The sequence below is a fragment of the Strix uralensis genome, chromosome 24 (genome assembly GCF_047716275.1).
Source record: "Strix uralensis isolate ZFMK-TIS-50842 chromosome 24, bStrUra1, whole genome shotgun sequence".
Lineage (NCBI taxonomy): Eukaryota > Metazoa > Chordata > Aves > Strigiformes > Strigidae > Strix > Strix uralensis.
Window position 1 is genome coordinate 6,245,142 of NC_133995.1, and position 19,054 is coordinate 6,264,195.

A 19,054-nucleotide genomic window follows, 5' to 3' on the forward strand; every position below is an offset into this window, starting at 1 on the left:
TTGCTGTGTGCTGGCTGTGCACAAAGCTGTTATACTCTCTCTGAACATACTTGAGGCTATGCCACATACACCCTCATGTTTCTCAGCTCTCCTCAGGCTGTGGGTGAACCCCTGGGCCCAGCCAGGAATGTCTGTTGGAGATAAGATGGTGGTGAGGAGGCCGGGGAAAGCAGGTGGCAGCTGAGGAGAAGGTGGTGGCGTTCAGTCTCAGTGCTGAGGAGACGGGGCAGCAGCCAAACCGCCCTCTAGCTTCCTTAATTCGGCTCCTCTCTGGTGGATCTTGGGGAGAAATGTCCCTTGTGGCAAGGGAAGCCAAGTCGGGGAGGGCAGTGAGGTGTTCCCCATGGCGACCAAGAGAAAATGGCTGCCAGCCCTGCCTGGGCCGAGGGGTCAAGGGGAGCACTGAGGGGTGCTGTGCGCGGGACCCAGCAGCACCTGAGCACCCGCAGAGGCAGCAGACACCTGACAGGATGCCAGGTAAGCACAATGAGGGGCAAGGCATGGGTCTTTTTGGAATAGTTTTATTTGGAGAGGCTGGGTAGTGCAGATGAATGTCTCCACGAGTGGGTGGGAAGCGGAGACTAGGCCTGAGCTGCCCCGCTGGAGGGGGACGGCTACAGGCTCCTCAGCTGTAGTATAAACTCAGGTAGGCCACTCGGTCCCGGTGTTTCCTGAATTCTCTGTCTATGGTCATCTAAAAGGCAACTACAATCCATTAGATACGACAATCGCTTCAGAAAAGTGCAGGAAGATGTGAGATGGTGTTGAGAACCTTAACCTGTGTTTTGAATTAGAAAGGTTTTCTTTTCAGCAAGAGCTACACAGGGAAGTCTGTGCTCTGGTTCTCTGTGGATGGAAACTTCCAGAGCAAATTTCTTAACAGAAGTTTTTTTTGAAGGACTGTAACTGTTTTTGTAAACCAGCATTTTCTCATAGAAAATCACCTTGTATCTTGTGCCCCAGGCTAGTAGAGCCACGTACCCAGCAGACCAGTGAGGGAAGGATGACAAAACATAGTGCAAAGTGTTGAAGTGATCGTATGATTTCCTTTGTCAGAAGCATTGAGCAAGGAATAACATCCCCTTATTGCAGTCCTTACCTTCTGTACCTCCATTTTTAGCATCCTCTTTGGTGGCACTGGCACTGAAGACCAGTCTGGAGACCCAAACTTCATCGGCCAAGTGATTTTTTTGTGTAATTGCTTGCCTGCTTCATAAGTTCCAGGTCTAAAGAAAACAGGCACAAAAGACCTCATTTCTGGAGCTGGTATATGATGTTTGTAATATTGGAATTTACCAGCTCTACCTTGATCCATGAGATAAATGCATGTTGTGGTATTCTAGTCATCATGCTAAGTTAAAGACTAAAGTAGGGAGCTTTTTGAAGATAAAAAAGCATTACTGGGAACTCAGTTACCTGTCTCCCATTTTGTCTTTGTATTTCTCTCTGCTAGTACTCCTGCTTATTATTAAAAGTGTAAGAAAATTTGTTACATTACCCAGGGAAAAATTCTTTATCTGAAGGCTTATCTGGAAACCGTGGTGTCTTAATGGAAAATGGAGCATAGGCTGGCTGGCATTTTCTCTCTTTCTTCTGGAATGACTGGTACGTTGCTGGGCTGGGAGTCACAGTCTGCAAGAGAGAAAATTTCAATATAGATTTTGTTCTGCAAACCATTCCTACGTACTCTGATCAGCAGCCAGCTGGGCATTACCGACCTGCTGTTCAGTGCATGTTTTGGCTACTCTTGATAGCGTAAAAACCATCAGAACAAGTGAATTATGCACTCCCTACTCTTTGCCCAATGTGTCCTGTGATGTCTCCTATTATACTGTTATTCTAGAAAAGTGAGGCCAGAAAACATAGTGTGTTTGTTCAGGTGGTATAGCTGATTTTGCCTCAATATGTACGTTTACATATTACATTACATCACATTTATGTGTGTGTATGCGATACAAAGGAATGTGTGTATACAAATGCATGTGTTGATGTTGCCAGAGCTCATAGGATCAGTCGTCGGTCTCCAGGCTCAACACCTCCCACTAGACTGTGTGTAAGGAGATCTGTAGCTACCGTATATATTAAGTTGGAGGCAGCCCCAGCAAATGTGATACACTGATAGTCTCTGTTGTGAACAGCCTGCAAATTCTTGCAAAGCTGCAGCTCTGCTGCTTTGAAGTGTGATTTTCTTACCTGTGGCTCTGGTATGAAACGCTGGGCTGTTCTCGCTCCTATCACATAGCCTTTCTTGCTCAGTGGTCGGTTTTCCAAAGAGTATCTGAGGCTGCTTCTCTGCGATTCAAAAGCAGAAGTGTGTTCCTGACATTTTTTAAGACACCATTTGCATCAGGGGAAGGGCAGAAGTACATGAGCAGCAGACATTATTCCTATTAATTCCTCTACTTTCTCAATAATGTAGAGCGCTAGGGCAGCTGGAGCTTTGAGGACTGGTACATTTGGAAGGGCAAGGGAATTTCTTTTTCTAGGTATATGTGGAGACCTTGTACAATGGGTTTGCAGGGCAGGTGGGGGGGACTCTGTGTCTGGCTGGCCGTGGTCCTATGGCTTCTGTACTCTGTCTTGCGTGAAGGAAAAGCTCTGAGTGTGAAAACTGAACAACTTACCTCTTGACTCAGGTAACAGCCAGGCCCAAGCGAAGGGTCTCCCCTGATGGCTGTCAGCTGGATTCCCAGCCTGTCTGAGGCGTGGTGGAGAGGGAATATTTTCCGCTCTTGACATGACCCAAATGAGATCCGCTTCTGCACATCTGTGAGACCAGGAAATACCACCAGTGGAGATGATCACTTGCTGCTTTTCTTCCTTCTTAAGTGTCTGCTGCTCTCTGCCTGAGGCCAACCATCTCCTTATCTCCCAGATGGGAATGTCCCCTGACCCTGGATATTTGTGAGGGGTCTGCCCTTTGGATGCCTGTTCCCTCCTGTCACAAAGGCTTCTTTTCCCCCAGCCTGAGCAAAGAGTAGCCTAGCAGCCCAGTTGTGGGGAAGGTTGCTGGGGAAGCCTGATGCCACCGGCGAGCATCTCAAGAAGGAAAACCCTCATGCCCACAGCCCCTGGGTGTGCACACCTCACACGGCTCACCTCTCGGCTCTGCTGCCATGCTGCCCTGCCAGAGCAGTCAGCATCCGTGTGTACTCCGGTTGCTATAGACACGGAGCAGGGAGTGCAGGAGGGAATGCAGCCAATGGCAGCGCCTGAAGGGTGCAGGGAAAAGAGGAGGATTAATAAAGTCTCTGTGGGTTGTGCTGTGCTGCCTCCCACTCTGAGGAGCTGCTGTTTTCACACTGTAAGTCAGGATGGGGAGCTTTCTGGGGAGGCAGTCTATAGGTTGTGCTGTCAGGACCCTTCTCTTGTGGCACAGTCTGACCTGTCTGTTGTCTGGTCTCTGTCTTTTTGCTGGTGCCTGACTGTCAGGCAGTCCACGGGTGAGAAACCCCTGGAAGATGCTATACTGGAATTAAGTCCAGCTTGTGGATTCAGGCCCTTCCCTGAGCACAAGCGTGAGTATCATGAGAGAATCGGGGAATATCAAAATATTAAGAGTGAGATGAGTTAAAACATGGAGGCTTGTTGCTTTTGCAGAACACTTTATTTAATCATTCTGATTCCATGCAATTAGATCTGAGGGGTCTGTTTGCTGTAATAGCATTGGGATCTTCATGGCCAGTTGCAGCAGGAGCAGCTGGAATCAAAGACGAGGCCTTCTTCGCAGCTCTCCATGAAGGTTTCACCGTTGATGCAGTTGTAGAAGTTTCTCTTGTTGGTTGGGTCTGCATAGATGCCATTGGCCTTGCCAGCACAGAAGTCACTAACACCAGAGCCCCCACTCCCACTCCCACTTCCACTTCCACCTGTAGTAGAGGGAGCTGCAGTGACAGGAGGATTGGGATGAGCCGGAGGCACACAGTCTGAAATAAAAGCAGGAAAGGGCTCATTTCTGTGTGGACAGCCTCTCAGCCCTCCCCTCCCTCCATAGGTCCTTTAGTGATGGGACCAGCTATTAGTGTGTTCTCCCAAAGTCTGGCCTGGCTCACACCGGGCCTTTGAGACATCTGCACCCTGGTCCAAGTCACAATCTCCCTCTTTTATCCCGGGGGATATAGAGTGAAGGGATCTTTCCAGGCCAATATCTAGTTGTGGCTTCCACAGCAAGTCTTTATCCGCTAAGGCTCCAGAGGTAAATGTTCGTGGGTCTCTGAAGCAAGAATCACACAGTACTCAAGCTACTCACCATTGTTTTGCAGACCAAGACCCTTCTTCAGGGTGGTGATCAGGGGATATTTGCCCTGCTTGCAGAAAGTGCCAGTGAAGTCATCCATGTCAAGAGTCCAAACCATAGCACCTCCAAAGTTGTTCTTCTTCAGCCAGTCAACCTGTTCAGTGCCAGGGAGAAATCCCAGTTAGTCCCGGGCTGTGCTGCTGCAGAGCCTTCTGCCTTCTCACTAACACAGCCACACACCCCAGCATACCTTGATGTTGAAGCTCTTGATGTTGTCATAGCCAACCCAATCCTTGCCTTTGTAAGCGTAGGGCACGTCCTGGGGGGCATCCCAAACCTGGGTGGCTCCAGAATTCAAGAGAGTGCAGATCTGGGGGGAAAGACCAAGAGGTCAAATTTTATTATCATACAAAAATGGGTAAGTCCAATCTCTGCCATTACCTTGACTTTATTCTCTAGTTTTGTGTCATTTATCTGGTCCTTGAGATTAAGTAACTTTTTCTTAGATTTTATGGAATAAGCTTAAGAATTTCCAAGGCTTACTTGGACACATTAGAAACTACTGGGAAAAGATCAAGTACGACATCCCTTTTTTTACTCCTTGCCTTATGGACGCTGGAAATAATATTAGTAATTTATCTTATTGTACTGGAGGAATCATTTCTATGTTTCAGAAAGGCCTATTTAGCTGTATCAAACCCTTGCTGCTAAACTGCATAGTGATACTCAGTTTATGAATAAGACATTTGTTTTCTGGCACAGATTCTCTGTACTATTTTAGTTCACTTTTCTGCAATTTTGTGGACAGTTTTGTGTCTGCAGCCATTCAGAAAGCTCCATGGGTGCCTTAAAATAATTTGAAAAATTAATGTGGTCAGAATACACATACCTCAAAGTAAGCCAGTTCCCCGGCCTCCTGTGTGTAAGGTCCAGCTGAACCAGGTCCTGATGCTGGTGCTCCGAGACCATTCTCAGATGGGTTTTGCAGTGTGAAGGTATTTCCGTATGTTGGGAATCCAACAACGAGTTTCTCAGCTGGGGCACCATTGCTCTTCCAATAATTCATAGCATAATCCTTTAAGAAAGCATTACTGTTCAAGTCTTTGCCAAGATTTATAGGCAGGACGATGAATTTCTAAACTTCTGGTTTGATCACTGGTGTGATCACAGACCTGAGATTTGTGACACAGGCTCGCAAAATATACTTACAACATTGAAGTAGATGTAGTCACCAGTGTCAGCTGGGCCTTTGTACAGAGGGCTGTTCTCCCCAGTGGTTCTGTCCCAGGAGCCGTGGAAGTCGTAAGTCATCACGTGGAAGTAGTCCAGGTACCTGTGGAGAACATTGCACGCGTCTGTCTCCTGGCCTGCTCAGTCACCCAGAGCTGATTGTTCCTTTAGCACTGGCCGTTTACCCCACCACATCCCTGGCCACGTCCCCACTTTCTGCACGTCTGGGTTCTTCCAGACGTGTCTCGAGCTGGCCTTGGAAGTGCTGGAGCCCATTCTCTCCTCCAGAGGAGGGAGGCAGAGGTCAAGGCAGAGTGGGAATTGCACTGGGAATTCTGGGAACCAAGAGATGTTCCCCAATGCCTGTGAGCAGCCTGTTGTTATGCTGCCTTCCGAGGTGTCCCCTTCCCAACCAAACAAGCACTACTCATAACGCTCTTGCCCAAGGCAAAGGAGTAGGGACCCCACATGCAACGAGGTTGGTTTCTGCCAGATAATGTCAAAGTTTCCCTTAATTGCTTGGAGGAGGAGCCCTTAAGTGACAGGAATGATACCTGAGGGTTTGCCACTCACTTTCCAAGCTCAGCAATTTGGTAGCCAGCCTGGATAGTGGAAACTCCTGCAGCAACGGCCGCGGTGACCAGGAGACGGGGCTTGTTGACCTGTTTGGCTTCCTGCTCAAAGGCTGCCAGCATTTCCTGAGGGATGGCAAGAAACAGGTCTCACCATGGACTGTCTGGGCTGAGGCTTCGTAGCCAGAGCTGTGCAGAGCAGAGGGTTTGACCAAAACCTTTTTTTTCACCCTACCTTCACCAGGACGGTAAAGAGAGCCTTGTCCTGGGATGGGCTGCCCCTGGACCCAGGGTACTCCCAGTCAATGTCCAGCCCATCAAACTGGTACTGGCGCAGGAATTTGATGACAGACTTGATGAAGGTCTGGCGGTTCTCGGGAGTGGAAACCATAGTGGAGAACCTAGGGAAATGGAGCAGGACAGAGTTGGGGTTTGGTTGGTGCCTCTTCTGCCCTCTCCGTCCCTTTCCAGGGAGCCCTTATGGGGAGGAGATGGTTTGAACTTACTTGTCTGTCCCAAAATTCCATCCTCCGATAGAGAGCAGAGTCTTCAGATTTTTGTTCCTGCAGAGGGAGAACAAGAACATGTTTCACTACAAGGAATGGTTTAGTCTTGCCAATATCTAACATTACACAACAGACCAACAGAAAACACAGTGCTCTTGCTTTCAGGAAACTTTTTCTTGAAAGTTTCTGGTGTAGCTGCCTTTGTAGGCTGTGAACTCGTGGTGTGAAACCCGAGGAGCAAGTCAGCAGTGCACTGAGTCACTGTCACCATCCTCAAAGGACCGGTGCTGGCAGCCAGCGCTGCCCTGCCCTCCCTTTCCCTCCCTGTCACTATCTGCCTCTTCTCCTTGACATCCCTTGGCCGTGGATGGCTCTGCCATTGTGCCCAGAACAGATGCTGGGCAGGAGCTGAAGGGGAGAACAAGTGACACCCTTTGCTCTGGGTACGTACTGGTTCTTCAAGCCATTGAAGGATTTGTAGAGGGTCTCGTCGTTCCATTCATAAGTTGTGATCTTGTTGTTGGACATCCCAGCAAAGGCGTATAGCAGGTGAGTGCACAGGCACGGGTCGATGTTGTCAGGCATGTATTTTGCCACGCCAGGCCTATATTGGGCCCAGTTGGTGAAGTAACATGTCAGCACATAGGCAGAGCCTGCAGAGAAATGGAGGAGATGTGGTGGGGAGGGGGAAGAGCAGAGAGGACACGTCTCTGAAATGCAGGAGGAGCAGGTACCTCCCTGCACGAGGCCATGCTGCTCCCTACAAGCATCCTTCATGTCACAGAGGAAGGGAACGGTGCCCTGGGCCGCTTGCGTAGGAGTTAGTACCTACGTAAATGGGATCTGATCAGCAGCGATTGGGCAGTGTTTCCTTGCAGGGTAAGGAGTTCAGAGAAGGTGAAGTAGGGTTGGTTATCCCTCTCAGAACTGCCTCTCCATGGGTAAGAATGGATTTCTCCTCTTCCTTCCTACTTTGTTTTGGTAGATGTCTCGGTCTAGGAGCCTCTTGCACCCTTAAACTCGTGAATCTCAGGGTGGTTCTGAGTGCTGGGTCTCTTCCCGAAACTGAATCTTTCTCCTTGTTGCCACGTAAGGCAGAGGAGAGGCAGAGGGGATCTGGTGAAGTGCCTGGGAGGTGGGAGGCTCTTTGTGTGTTTGCCGTGCCGCCTGTTTGAGCTGCCTTTGAAAGGTTCTGCAAAGCCCAGGCTAGTGGCTGCGCTCATGTTTCATTCAAGCTGAGCAGGAAGGGGCTGCTAGGAGGAAGCTGCACTAAAGAAAGCAACATATTTGCACTTTAGATTGAGCAAGCCATGCTTCGTCAAGCTTTTGTCTTCTGAGACGCCATCGCTGAGTGCCTGCCTGTCTGTCCTTCCTCCCCGTGGGTTGTAAAAGAATTAGCTAGTGAGTCTGTGCCAGTTGCCTGCCCTGAGAAGGGTTTGGTAGAGTTGTTTTTGGGGTAGAGCACGTACCTATCTGGGCGTTCAGCAGGAGGACCAGACCTTTAAAGAAAAAAGTGTGGGATTAGTCTTGGAGCTGAACAATACAAAACTCTCATGCAGGACTGGACTGAACCCAGTACAACCTATACTCCAGGTCATTGTTCATTCTGAGGGAAGTGGAGACTGAAACAAAATTTCATCAGAAGCGTAATCTGAATTTTCTTGTGATTGTTGTATTTTCTTGGAAAAACACACAAGCATCTGTTTTCTCAAGCATGGGTCAGTTGAGTCTTCGTATAGAAGCAGGAACAAGTTGTGGAAAGATTTCATGTAGAAAGAGAACAGAAATTGAATTTACAATGCAGTATTTGGATTTTTTTGCTGGTTTGTTTTCATCAAAAATCATATTTCAGTTTCAATTATCAATAAATTCTATTCATTTTTAAAGTACAAAATATCTACATGGGTAGTACTGAAAAATCTAAGTACTCCTCCTGAAAGTAATTGCTCTGTCTTTTCTTTCACAGGAGAGTGAAATATCTTTAACACCAAATACCTTTTGTATAACCACCCAATATAGCAAAACATCCACAAATACTCACCATAAAGGCGGAGGATGAAGTTAGGAAGGAGGACTTACCGGTAAGCAAAGTGAGCTTGGCCATCTTTGCGTTGGAGGAATTGCATGCAGCCTGTTTCTTGCTTATATAAGATTCTCTCATTCCATGACAGTCTTGTATCAATAAACATTATGAAAGTTGGTAAAGATCAGTATCACCAAAAACTGATACTGGTACAATGGGCCTTGACACTCCAGCTGGAGACACCACTGTTATCAGGCTGTGCCATGTCGTGGTGCTGAGAGGTAGTTGGAGAACAAGATTAGATGGCTTTATTCTCAGAAATGTTGTTGACAGCGACAGGCATTGTGTCAACACTGGTGATTACGGAGTGATAAATGGCTGAAGTTCAACCTTGCATTGTCATTGTGCCTGCCCAGCGGTGGTAGGCACTGCCACACCAGAGGTGGTTCGCAAGGGTTTGGCCTCCTTGGCTGGGGCGGGCGGCGAGGCAGGACTGAGTAGGGCTTGGGCTCACGGCAGTGGGACACAGGGACTGGGCTCACCTGCTGTAGGCAAACGGTCGTTTGGGATCCAGGGGGCTTTGTGGTCAGAGTCCTCTCTTGCCCACACCATCTGAGCTTGTTGTCTCTTCGGGGAGTAGAGGGGATTTCCTGGTGTCCCATAAGCAAAGTGAATCAGAATCAGCTCCTCCTGAGTTTTTCTCCCACTTGTTCTTGGTGACTATTGTTGACAGGAAATAAGAACAAGAAGTGGAAGGAATGCTTTCACACGTGCCTTCAACGATTAGCGTGCTGCTGGCCCAGAGAGTGGGTGCTGAGCAGCCTAATGAACAAATGTGACAGTGTCTTGCCAAGATAATGTTCTTCAGGCAGAAGCCTTATCTCTTGGGGGTCAAGCTCCCAAGCAGAGAGCCCATGGACAGAGCTTCATGCAGTTTGCATTGGCTTTCGCACTTATTCCCTCTCTATTTGCTCAACTTTTACCCAGATTGAGAGACCTCTGTGTTGCCAAGTGCTCATGTCCTGCCTTAGGTTTCTCTGAAGCTCCGTAGAGTGAAATGACTCGAGTGTCTTTGATTCTACATCAACTAGGCAGCGCTCATTGTCGTGAAAGGCGTTTCTAAAAAAGCAAGGTATCTGTCTTAGCTTAAATGTTTGATGCTTTCAGGATGCAATGCTGTTCTTCTAAGTATATCTGAATGGAATTTTTTAAAAGGCAGTTTGAGGTGCTGAAAATGATGTTTTTCTCTCAAAATATTCTTTCCTCATCTTTAGAGACTCAAAGCTATTACTGTGTTGGAAGAGTTATGTGATTTCTTTGCTTTTGCCCACTAGGCACGGTCAGGGCTAGTGCAAATGTTGGAGGAAGACACAGTGGGCACACAGAGAGCTGCTCTGCACTGAGATGCTGCTTAATTCCTGTTAAGATGATGTGAAGGTGAATTTCCCGTAGGTCACCCAGACTTGGTTGAACGGGAGCCTGGAAAACAGCCTCAAAGTGGCCCGTAGCACGTGCTGGCACTGAAGTCACTGACCTGCAGATTAAAATGCCTTAGACCGACCCTTGAGGTTTTGTACCTGCTCCAGATGAGATATGGCAGATGATGAAGGAGACGACCATCTTCAAGGAGCATTTTTCCAGTGTTTATCTTGGTTGATAAAGCAACACTGTAAATTTGGAATAGATGTGGAAAATGCCACCCTCAGTGACCTCTGGAGCCTTGCAGGTCTGTTATTTGTGGGACTAAGTCTGTCTGCCCTTCAGCTGCCGGAGCTCTTTTCTGATGGATCATGGAAAGGGGACCCTGATTTTTGTGGTGACTCCAGTTGAGCAGTGCCCATCTGTTCCTCTCCTGGTGTGAACCTCCAGGACAGTTCCTTAAGCTTTCTCATCTTTTCAGCCCAGAGGTTTGTCAGTCAGGCATGGCGCTTGCACAGCCTTGCAGCCATCTCCTGGGAGATGTGTCTGACCACTGACTCTTAGCAAACTCCCTAAAAAGTGCTGTTTTCCCAAAGACCTTAGCCATGCTGGCCCTGCCACCCTCGGTGTACACGAGCTGTTGCTCTAGAGAGGTTGTTTGTTCTCCCTGCCCTTGCTGTGGAGGTTGGGCAGGTCCCTGTGGAAGGCTAAACTGGGGAGAAATGTAAAGGTGAATGTGATGGTGCCGTGTGTTTTGGAGAGCCCTGTCCTAACCCTTAGGAGACCTGTGACTACCCAACACTCTGAGATTGGTCTGTGTTTGCCTGTCAACTACCACCACAAGCACCAAAAAGCTGACTGGTTTTCCAGCTCTTTCTCTGCTTTTCAAACTGAATCTGTTTCTGAAAAAACAGATGATGATCAGTGCAGGTAAGGAAAAAACCAGCCTACAAATTCCTGCAAAGCAGTGGCTCTGCTTCTTTGAAACTCCCTTTTCTTACCTGTGAGTCTGGTAAGAAACTCTGGGCTACTGTTGCTGCTATCACAAAGCCTTTCCTGCTCTGTGGTTTCTTTTCCTGAGGTGGATTCCCTGTTGTTTAAAGGAGAACACTCTTACTGACTTTTAAGACACATTTGCATCAAGTGAAGGGCAGAATCTCCTGAGCAGCAGAAGTGATCCCTCCCTCTCATTTCTCTTCTCTAAGCAGATATTTTTCAAATGAACCTTTGTTGGGAGAGATGGAAAAAGAATTTTGCGATTCTGCCCTTGGTCTGCCGCAGTGGGGCATGAGGGTCCCTTGCTGCTCGGACCGTGGAGAGGACTTTTGGGGCTCTAGGACACATCAGGAGTCGGCCTATGAATTGGTACGTGCTCAGCTGAACCGTTCCTGAAGCAGGGAGTAATCGATGCCTGATGGCCAGAGCAGAGGGCTGTGGGCCCTTTGAAGACTGTTCCCCTTGGAAGGCAACTTTTGCAGGAGGAGAATGCTTTTTGTGGCCAAATGCACAGGCCTTGCTCTGTGGGGAGCCAGTGTCCTGGTGGTGCCACTGTGCCCCTTCTCTGTGTGCTCTCTCGTGGCACAGCCTGATGTGCCCCTGTCCCTTCCCTCTGCTTTTTTTCCCTCTTACTGACTGCCCCACTGGCACCCACTTTTGGGTTTTTGGTAGCAGGGGTGTGGGCTACAGTGGTGGTCCCTTTGAAAAGCTTCTCGAAGCTCCCCTGCCTCCAAGTTGGACCCACCTCTGTGCCAAGGCCGAGCCAATTTGCAACAGTGGCTGCAAGCCTGTGATGACGTATTTAAGATGGAGAAACTGGGAGGAGGAGTAGGAGTTGTGAGGAGGAGTTGCGAGGAGGACACCTCTGCTAACATGGAGGTCAGCAGAAGAAGGGAGGAGGAAGAGGTGGGAGGTGTACTGGAGCAGAGAGTTCACTGTAGCCCGTGGTGAGATGCCAGGGCCAACCCCCTGCCACCATGGTGGTCACCGGTGGAGCAGATGCCCATCTGCAGCCCGTGGAGACCTCCCTGTGGGAGCAGGTGACTGCTCCTGAAAAACACCGTGACTCTGTGGGAAGAAGCGCCCACTGTTGTAGTTTGGCACTGGGAGTATTGCAACACATGGGAGTGACCCGCGCCAGCACATCCCTGGAAACGCTGCAGCCTGTGGGAATGACTCATGTTAGGTCAAGGTCATGGAGGACTGACTGTCTCCTGCGAGAGGGACCCCACACTGGAGCAGGGGAAGAGTGCGAGGAGTCCTCCCCCAAGGAGAAAAGAGTAGCAGACTGACCATCACCCCATCCCCTGCCCCTGCACCACTGCAGGCAAGGAGGTAGAGAAATCTGGAACAAAGTTGGTCCTGGGAAGAAGGGAGGGGTGGGGGGGGAAGGTGTTTTTAAGATGTGGTAACACTTCTCACTGTCCTACTCTGTCTGTTAAGCATTTCTGTGTTAGTGTTTGAATTAAATTGATGTTCCTTTTCTTCCCCTAACGAGTCTGTCTTTTGCCCATGACCATAATGGGTGAGTCATCCCTCCATGCCATTATTGTGATACCTGAGCCTTTTGCTTTATTTTCTCCTTCCCATTCCTGAGGGGAAAGGGGTGAGTGAGCAGCTGTGTGGTGCTCAGTTACCACTCTGGGCTCAAACCATGATAGTATCATGAGAGAATCAGGGAGCATCAAAATATTAAGAGTGAGATGAGTTAAAACAGGGAGGCTTGTTGCTTTTGCAGAACACTTTATTTAATCATTCTGATCCCATGCAATTAGATCTGAGGGGTCTGTTTGCTGTAATAGCATTGGGATCTTCATGGCCAGTTGCAGCAGGAGCAGCTGGAATCAAAGACGAGGCCTTCTTCGCAGCTCTGCACGAAGGTCTGACCGTTGACGCAGTTGTAGAAGTTTCTCTTGTTGGTTGGGTCTGCATAGACGCCGTTGGCCTTGCCAGCACAGAAACCGCTGCCACCAGAGCCACCAGTACCACTCCCTGAACCCCCGCTCCCACTTCCACCTCCTTGGCTAGGGGCTTCAGTGACAGGAGGATTGGGATGAGCCGGAGGCACGCAGTCTGAAATAAAAGCAGGAAAGGGCTTATTTCTGTGTGGACAGCCTCTCAGCCCTCCCCTCCCTCCATAGGCCCTTTAGTGATAGAACCAGCCATTAAAGTGTGTTCCCCCAAAGTCTGGCCTGGCTCACACCGGGCCTCTGAGACACCTAGACCCTAGTCCAAGTCTTTATCCCCCAAGATTCCAGAGGGAAATGTTCATGGGTCTCTGAAGCCCTGCATCAGCAGAAAGCTGGGGAGTCACCTTCAAGAATCACACTGTACTCGAGCTACTCACCATTGTTTTGCAGACCAAGACCCTTCTTCAGGGTGGTGATCAGGGGATATTTGCCTTCCTTGCAGAAAGTGCCAGTGAAGTCATCCATGTCAAGGGACCAAACCATAGCACCTCCAAAGTTGTTCTTCTTCAGCCAGTCAACCTGTTCAGTGCCAGGGAGAAATCCCAGTTAGTCCCGGGACGTGCTGCTGCAGAGCCTTCTGCCTTCTCACTAACACAGCCACACACTCCAGCATACCTTGATGTTGAAGCTCTTGATGTTGTCATAGCCAACCCATTCGCTGCCTTTGTAAGCGTAGGGCACATCCTGGGGCGCATCCCAAGCCTGGGTGGCTCCAGAGTCCAGGAAAGTGCAGATCTAGGAAAGAAGGGGAGAGATGAAGAAGTTAGCAAGTGCCCCACAGAAAGGGGCAGTTGGAATATACATGGGTTAAAAATTCCTTGCTGGGAAGCTTGAAGGGTGTTTGTGTTCTTGTGGCCTAGGTGTGTAGGAGCACACATACCTCGTAGTAAGCCAAGAATCCAGCCTGCCTTGTGTAAGGTCCAGCTGGCCCAGCTCCTGTTACTGGTGCCCCAACAGCAGTGTCAGATGGGTTTTGGAGATTGAAATTATGTCCATAGGTTGGGAATCCAACGAGGAGCTTCTCAGCTGGGGCACCATTGCTCTTCCAATAGTTCATTGCATAATCCTGTAAAACAACCACCACAGTTCAAGTCTGTGCCAGGATACGTAGGAAGGAGGGCGACTCCTTAAACTTCTGGTCATGGGTGTCATGATAATCATCTGTGACAGAGTCTCGCAAGATATACTTACAACATTGAAGTAGACCATGTCACCAGTGTCAGCTGGGCCTTTGTACAGAGGGCTGTTCTCCCCAGTGGTTCTGTCCCAGGAGCCGTGGAAGTCGTAAGTCATCACGTGGAAGTAGTCCAGGTACCTGTGGAGAACATTGCACGCGTCTGTCTCCTGGCCTGCTCAGTCACCCAGAGCTGATTGTTCCTTTAGCACTGGCCGTTTACCCCACCACATCCCTGGCCACGTCCCCACTTTCTGCACATCTGGGTTCTTCCAGACGTGTCTCGAGCTGGCCTTGGAAGTGCTGGAGCCCATTCTCTCCTCCAGAGGAGGGAGGCAGAGGTCAAGGCAGAGTGGGAATTGCACTGGGAATTCTGGGAACCAAGAGATGTTCCCCAATGCCTGTGAGCAGCCTGTTGTTATGCTGCCTTCCGAGGTGTCCCCTTCCCAACCAAACAAGCACTACTCATAACGCTCTTGCCCAAGGCAAAGGAGTAGGGACCCCACATGCAACGAGGTTGGTTTCTGCCAGATAATGTCCAAGTTTCCCTTAATTGCTTGGAGGAGGAGCCCTTAAGTGACAGGAATAATACCTGAGGGTTTGCTACTCACTTCCCAAGCTCAGCAATTTGGTAGCCAGCCTGGATGGTGGAAAGTCCTGCAGCAACGGCCGCGGTGAGCATGAGGCGGGGCTTGTTGACCTGTTTGGCTTCCTGCTCAAAGGCTGCCAGCATTTCCTGAGGGATGGCAAGAAACAGGTCTCACCATGGACTGTCTGGGCTGAGGCTTCGCAGCCAGAGCTGTGCAGAGCAGAGGGTTTGACCAAAACCTTTTGTTTCCCCCTACCTTCACCAGGACGGTAAAGAGAGCCTTGTCCTGGGATGGGCTGCCCCTGGACCCAGGGTACTCCCAGTCAATGTCCAGCCCATCAAACTGGTACTGGCGCAGGAATTTGATGACAGACTTGATGAAGGTCTGGCGGTTCTCGGGAGTGGAAACCATAGTGGAGAACCTAGGGAAATGGAGCAGGACAGAGTTGGGGTTTGGTTGGTGCCTCTTCTGCCCTCTCCATCCCTTTCCAGAGAGCCCTTATGGGAAGGAGATGGTTTGAACTTACTTGGCTGTCCCGAAATTCCATCCTCCAATCGCCAGCAGGGTCTTCAGATTTTTGTTCCTACAAAGGGAGAGACAGGAGCATGTTTTACTGCAAGTAAGTGTTTGGTGAGTCTGCCTTTGTAGGCTGTGAACTCGTGGTGTGAAACCCGAGGAGCAAGTCAGCAGTGCACTGAGTCACTGTCACCATCCTCAAAGGACCGGTGCTGGCAGCCAGCGCTGCCCTGCCCTCCCTTTCCCTCCCTGTCACTATCTGCCTCTTCTCCTTGACATCCCTTGGCCATGGATGGCTCTGCCATTGTGCCCAGAACAGATGCTGGGCAGGAGCTGGAGGGGAGAACAAGTGACGCCCTTTGCTCTGGGTACGTACTGGTTCTTCAAGCCGTTGAAGGATTTGTAGAGGGTCTCGTCGTTCCATTCGTAAGTTGTGATCTCATTGTTGGACATCCCAGCAAAGGCGTAGATCAGATGGTCACACAGGCATGGGTCGATGTTGTCAGGCATGTATTTTCCCAGGCCAGGCCTATACTGGCCCCAGTTGGTGAAGTAACATGACAGCACATAGGCAGAGCCTGCAGAGAAATGGAGGAGATGTGGTGGGGAGGGGAAAGAGCAGAGAGGACACGTCTCTGAAATGCAGGAGGAGCAGGTACCTCCCTGCACGAGGCCATGCTGCTCCCTACAAGCATCCTTCATGTCACAGAGGAAGGGAACGGTGCCCTGGGCCGCTTGCGTAGGAGTTAGTACCTACGTAAATGGGATCTGATCAGCAGCGATTGGGCAGTGTTTCCTTGCAGGGTAAGGAGTTCAGAGAAGGTGAAGTAGGGTTGGTTATCCCTCTCAGAACTGCCTCTCCATGGGTAAGAATGGATTTCTTCTCTTCCTTCCTACTTTGTTTTGGTAGATGTCTCGGTCTAGGAGCCTCTTGCACCCTTAAACTCGTGAATCTCAGGGTGGTTCTGAGTGCTGGGTCTCTTCCCGAAACTGAATCTTTCTCCTTGTTGCCACGTAAGGCAGAGGAGAGGCAGAGGGGATCTGGTGAAGTGCCTGGGAGGTGGGAGGCTCTTTGTGTGTTTGCCGTGCCGCCTGTTTGAGCTGCCTTTGAAAGGTTCTGCAAAGCCCAGGCTAGTGGCTGCGCTCATGTTTCATTCAAGCTGAGCAGGAAGGGGCTGCTAGGAGGAAGCTGCACTAAAGAAAGCAACATATTTGCACTTTAGATTGAGCAAGCCATGCTTCGTCAAGCTTTTGTCTTCTGAGACGCCATCGCTGAGTGCCTGCCTGTCTGTCCTTCCTCCCCGTGGGTTGTAAAAGAATTAGCTAGTGAGTCTGTGCCAGTTGCCTGCCCTGAGAAGGGTTTGGTAGAGTTGTTTTTGGGGTAGAGAGCACGTACCTATCTGGGCGTTCAGCAGGAGGACCAGACCTTTAAAGAAAAAAGTGTGGGATTAGTCGTAGAAGTGAGAAGTGAGGTAATGCCTGAACTAGCCAAAACTCTGTGATATATGTCCGGTCATGCAGACAATAACATTGCTTCTATCAATGGGCCTGTTCTTGCTGCTGTGCACGAGGATCTGTCTGACCCCAACATAACCTGTCTCCCAGGTGCCAATTTATTCTGATCGAAGGGGACACACAGAGGAGCTCATGGTCACTAACGGCTCAATGTTCTGCTGCTTCTTTCAGCCAGGGTTAGGCAACAGATGATCTCAATGCCTTTAAGCATGGCTGAAATAGCAGAAGCCTCTTCGAATATACTCTGCTATGGAGGTAGTAGTAGCCTTTGTATCAGAATGACCAGTTTTCCTCCTCAGAGTGTCCTGGTTTTGATCCAAGATAAATTTTCAATGTAATAAAGCAATTACATCAGGAATTTGCATAGCTGAAGGAAAAAAATCAGCTCCAAAATTCATACAGTATCTGATCATCCCGAAAGTATCTGCTGTCTATTTTCCTCTGACTGAAGAGAGTGTGCTGCACTTTTAATCCCCAAAATCTCCTGTATAGCCACCCAGTGTCACGGTGAAAGAGCCACAAGAACTTTTCATAAAGGTAGAGAAGTAAGTTTGAAGCAGGACTTACCGGTAAGCAAAGTGAGCTTGGCCATCTTTGACCAGGACTGAGCTGGTGTAGACCATTTCCCGCTTTTATACGCTCCTCTCATTTCATGCCAGTCATGTGTCCACAGATGTTACGAAATTTGGTAAATATCCGTATCACCAAAAAATGATACTGGTACAATGGGCCTTGACACTCCAGCTGGAGACACCACTGTTATCAGGCTGTGCCATGTCGTGGTGCTGAGAGGTAGTTGGAGAACAAGATTAGATGGCTTTATTCTCAGAAATGTTGTTGACAGCGACAGGCGTTGTGTCAACACTGGTGATTACGGAGTGATAAATGGCTGAAGTTCAACCTTGCATTGTCATTGTGCCTGCCCAGCGGTGGTAGGCACTGCCACACCAGAGGTGGTTCGCAAGGGTTTGGCCTCCTTGGCTGGGGCGGGCGGCGAGGCAGGACTGAGTAGGGCTTGGGCTCACGGCAGTGGGACACAGGGACTGGGCTCACCTGCTGTAGGCAAACGGTCGTTTGGGATCCAGGGGGCTTTGTGGTCAGAGTCCTCTCTTGCCCACACCATCTGAGCTTGTTGTCTCTTCAGGGAGTAGAGGGGATTTCCTGGTGTCCCATAAGCAAAGTGAATCAGAATCAGCTCCTCCTGAGTTTTTCTCCCACTTGTTCTTGGTGACTATTGTTGACAGGAAATAAGAACAAGAAGTGGAAGGAATGCTTTAACACGTGCCTTCAACGATTAGCGTGCTGCTGGCCCAGAGAGTGGGTGCTGAGCAGCCTAATGAACAAATGTGACAGTGTCTTGCCAAGATAATGTTCTTCAGGCAGAAGCCTTATCTCTTGGGGGTCAAGCTCCCAAGCAGAGAGCCCATGGACAGAGCTTCATGCAGGTTGCATTGGCTTTCGCACTTATTCCCTCTCTATTTGCTCAACTTTTACCCAGATTGAGAGACCTCTGTGTTGCCAAGTGCTCATGTCCTGCCTTAGGTTTCTCTGAAGCTCCGTAGAGTGAAATGACTCGAGTGTCTTTGATTCTACATCAACTAGGCAGCGCTCATTGTCGTGAAAGGCGTTTCTAAAAAAGCAAGGTATCTGTCTTAGCTTAAATGTTTGATGCTTTCAGGATGCAATGCTGTTCTTCTAAGTATATCTGAATGGAATTTTTTAAAAGGCAGTTTGAGGTGCTGAAAATGATGTTTTTCTCTCAAAATATTCTTTCCTCATCTTTAGAGACTCAAAGCTATTACTGTGTTGGAAGAGTTATGTGATTTCTTTGCTTTTGCCCACTAGGCACGGTCAGGGCTAGTGCAAATGTTGGAGGAAGACACAGTGGGCACACAGAGAGCTGCTCTGCACTGAGATGCTGCTTAATTCCTGTTAAGATGATGTGAAGGTGAATTTCCCGTAGGTCACCCAGACTTGGTTGAACGGGAGCCTGGAAAACAGCCTCAAAGTGGCCCGTAGCACGTGCTGGCACTGAAGTCACTGACCTGCAGATTAAAATGCCTTAGACCGACCCTTGAGGTTTTGTACCTGCTCCAGATGAGATATGGCAGATGATGAAGGAGACGACCATCTTCAAGGAGTATTTTTCCAGTGTTTATCTTGGTTGATAAAGCAACAGAGTAAATTTGGAATAGATGTGGAAAATGCCACCCTCAGTGACCTCTGGAGCCTTGCAGATCTGTTATTTGTGGGACTAAGTCTGTCTGCCCTTCAGCTGCCGGGGCTCTTTTCTGATGGATCATGGA

The 19,054-nt window shown here is 49.2% G+C and overlaps 3 protein-coding genes across 4 annotated transcripts; all 3 read right to left on the bottom strand.

Annotated features, from left to right (window-relative positions):
* Positions 1–625: 625 nt before the first annotated feature.
* Positions 626–3,118, bottom strand: CIMAP3 (ciliary microtubule associated protein 3). Its single transcript, XM_074894087.1, has 6 exons — positions 3,100–3,118; positions 2,625–2,767; positions 2,194–2,292; positions 1,499–1,632; positions 1,100–1,226; positions 626–694 (listed from the first exon to the last, which is right to left on the bottom strand). The coding sequence occupies exons 1-6, from the start codon at positions 3,116–3,118 to the stop codon at positions 626–628; spliced, it is 591 nt and encodes a 196-aa protein (XP_074750188.1).
* A 557-nt stretch (positions 3,119–3,675) lies between these two features.
* LOC141954237 (acidic mammalian chitinase-like) lies at positions 3,676–8,649 on the bottom strand. The gene is made up of 11 exons (XM_074893553.1): positions 8,625–8,649; positions 8,015–8,044; positions 6,997–7,198; positions 6,546–6,602; positions 6,275–6,440; positions 6,041–6,165; positions 5,447–5,570; positions 5,127–5,312; positions 4,488–4,607; positions 4,250–4,391; positions 3,676–3,926 (listed from the first exon to the last, which is right to left on the bottom strand). The coding sequence occupies exons 1-11, from the start codon at positions 8,647–8,649 to the stop codon at positions 3,676–3,678; spliced, it is 1,428 nt and encodes a 475-aa protein (XP_074749654.1).
* A 4,057-nt stretch (positions 8,650–12,706) lies between these two features.
* On the bottom strand, positions 12,707–17,343 carry LOC141954198 (acidic mammalian chitinase-like). 2 transcript variants are annotated; one of them, XM_074893481.1, is made up of 11 exons: positions 17,316–17,343; positions 16,630–16,659; positions 15,610–15,811; positions 15,244–15,300; positions 14,973–15,138; positions 14,739–14,863; positions 14,145–14,268; positions 13,834–14,019; positions 13,569–13,688; positions 13,331–13,472; positions 12,707–13,056 (listed from the first exon to the last, which is right to left on the bottom strand). In XM_074893481.1, exons 1-11 carry the CDS (start codon positions 17,338–17,340, stop codon positions 12,797–12,799), a joined length of 1,437 nt encoding a protein of 478 aa, XP_074749582.1. In that variant the 5' UTR covers positions 17,341–17,343; the 3' UTR covers positions 12,707–12,796. The 2 variants fall into 2 exon arrangements, with proteins under 2 accessions (XP_074749582.1, XP_074749581.1); XM_074893480.1 differs by lacking the exon at positions 16,630–16,659 and having other exon boundaries at positions 17,316–17,334.
* Positions 17,344–19,054: the final 1,711 nt, after the last annotated feature.

What these genes read in the sequence shown, in the direction of transcription:
- CIMAP3 (XM_074894087.1), bottom strand. An exon ending in GATAAAGAATTTTTCCCTGG is followed by an intron (nt 1,227 to 1,498) that starts GTAATGTAACAA and finishes TGTTTTCTTTAG; the next exon opens with ACCTGGAACTTATGAAGCAG. An exon ending in TAAAAATGGAGGTACAGAAG is followed by an intron (nt 695 to 1,099) that starts GTAAGGACTGCA and finishes GTTGCCTTTTAG; the next exon opens with ATGACCATAGACAGAGAATT.
- LOC141954237 (XM_074893553.1), bottom strand. Translation starts at nt 8,649, where the DNA reads ATGGCCAAGCTCACTTTGCTTACCG. An exon ending in ACTACATCTACTTCAATGTT is followed by an intron (nt 5,313 to 5,446) that starts GTAAGTATATTT and finishes GCTTTCTTAAAG; the next exon opens with GATTATGCTATGAATTATTG. An exon ending in GGGAACTGGCTTACTTTGAG is followed by an intron (nt 4,608 to 5,126) that starts GTATGTGTATTC and finishes CTTTCCCCCCAG; the next exon opens with ATCTGCACTCTCTTGAATTC.
- LOC141954198 (XM_074893481.1), bottom strand. Translation starts at nt 17,340, where the DNA reads ATGGCCAAGCTCACTTTGCTTACCG. An exon ending in CAAATTGCTGAGCTTGGGAA is followed by an intron (nt 14,269 to 14,738) that starts GTGAGTAGCAAA and finishes TGTTCTCCACAG; the next exon opens with GTACCTGGACTACTTCCACG. An exon ending in GATTCTTGGCTTACTACGAG is followed by an intron (nt 13,689 to 13,833) that starts GTATGTGTGCTC and finishes CTTCTTTCCTAG; the next exon opens with ATCTGCACTTTCCTGGACTC.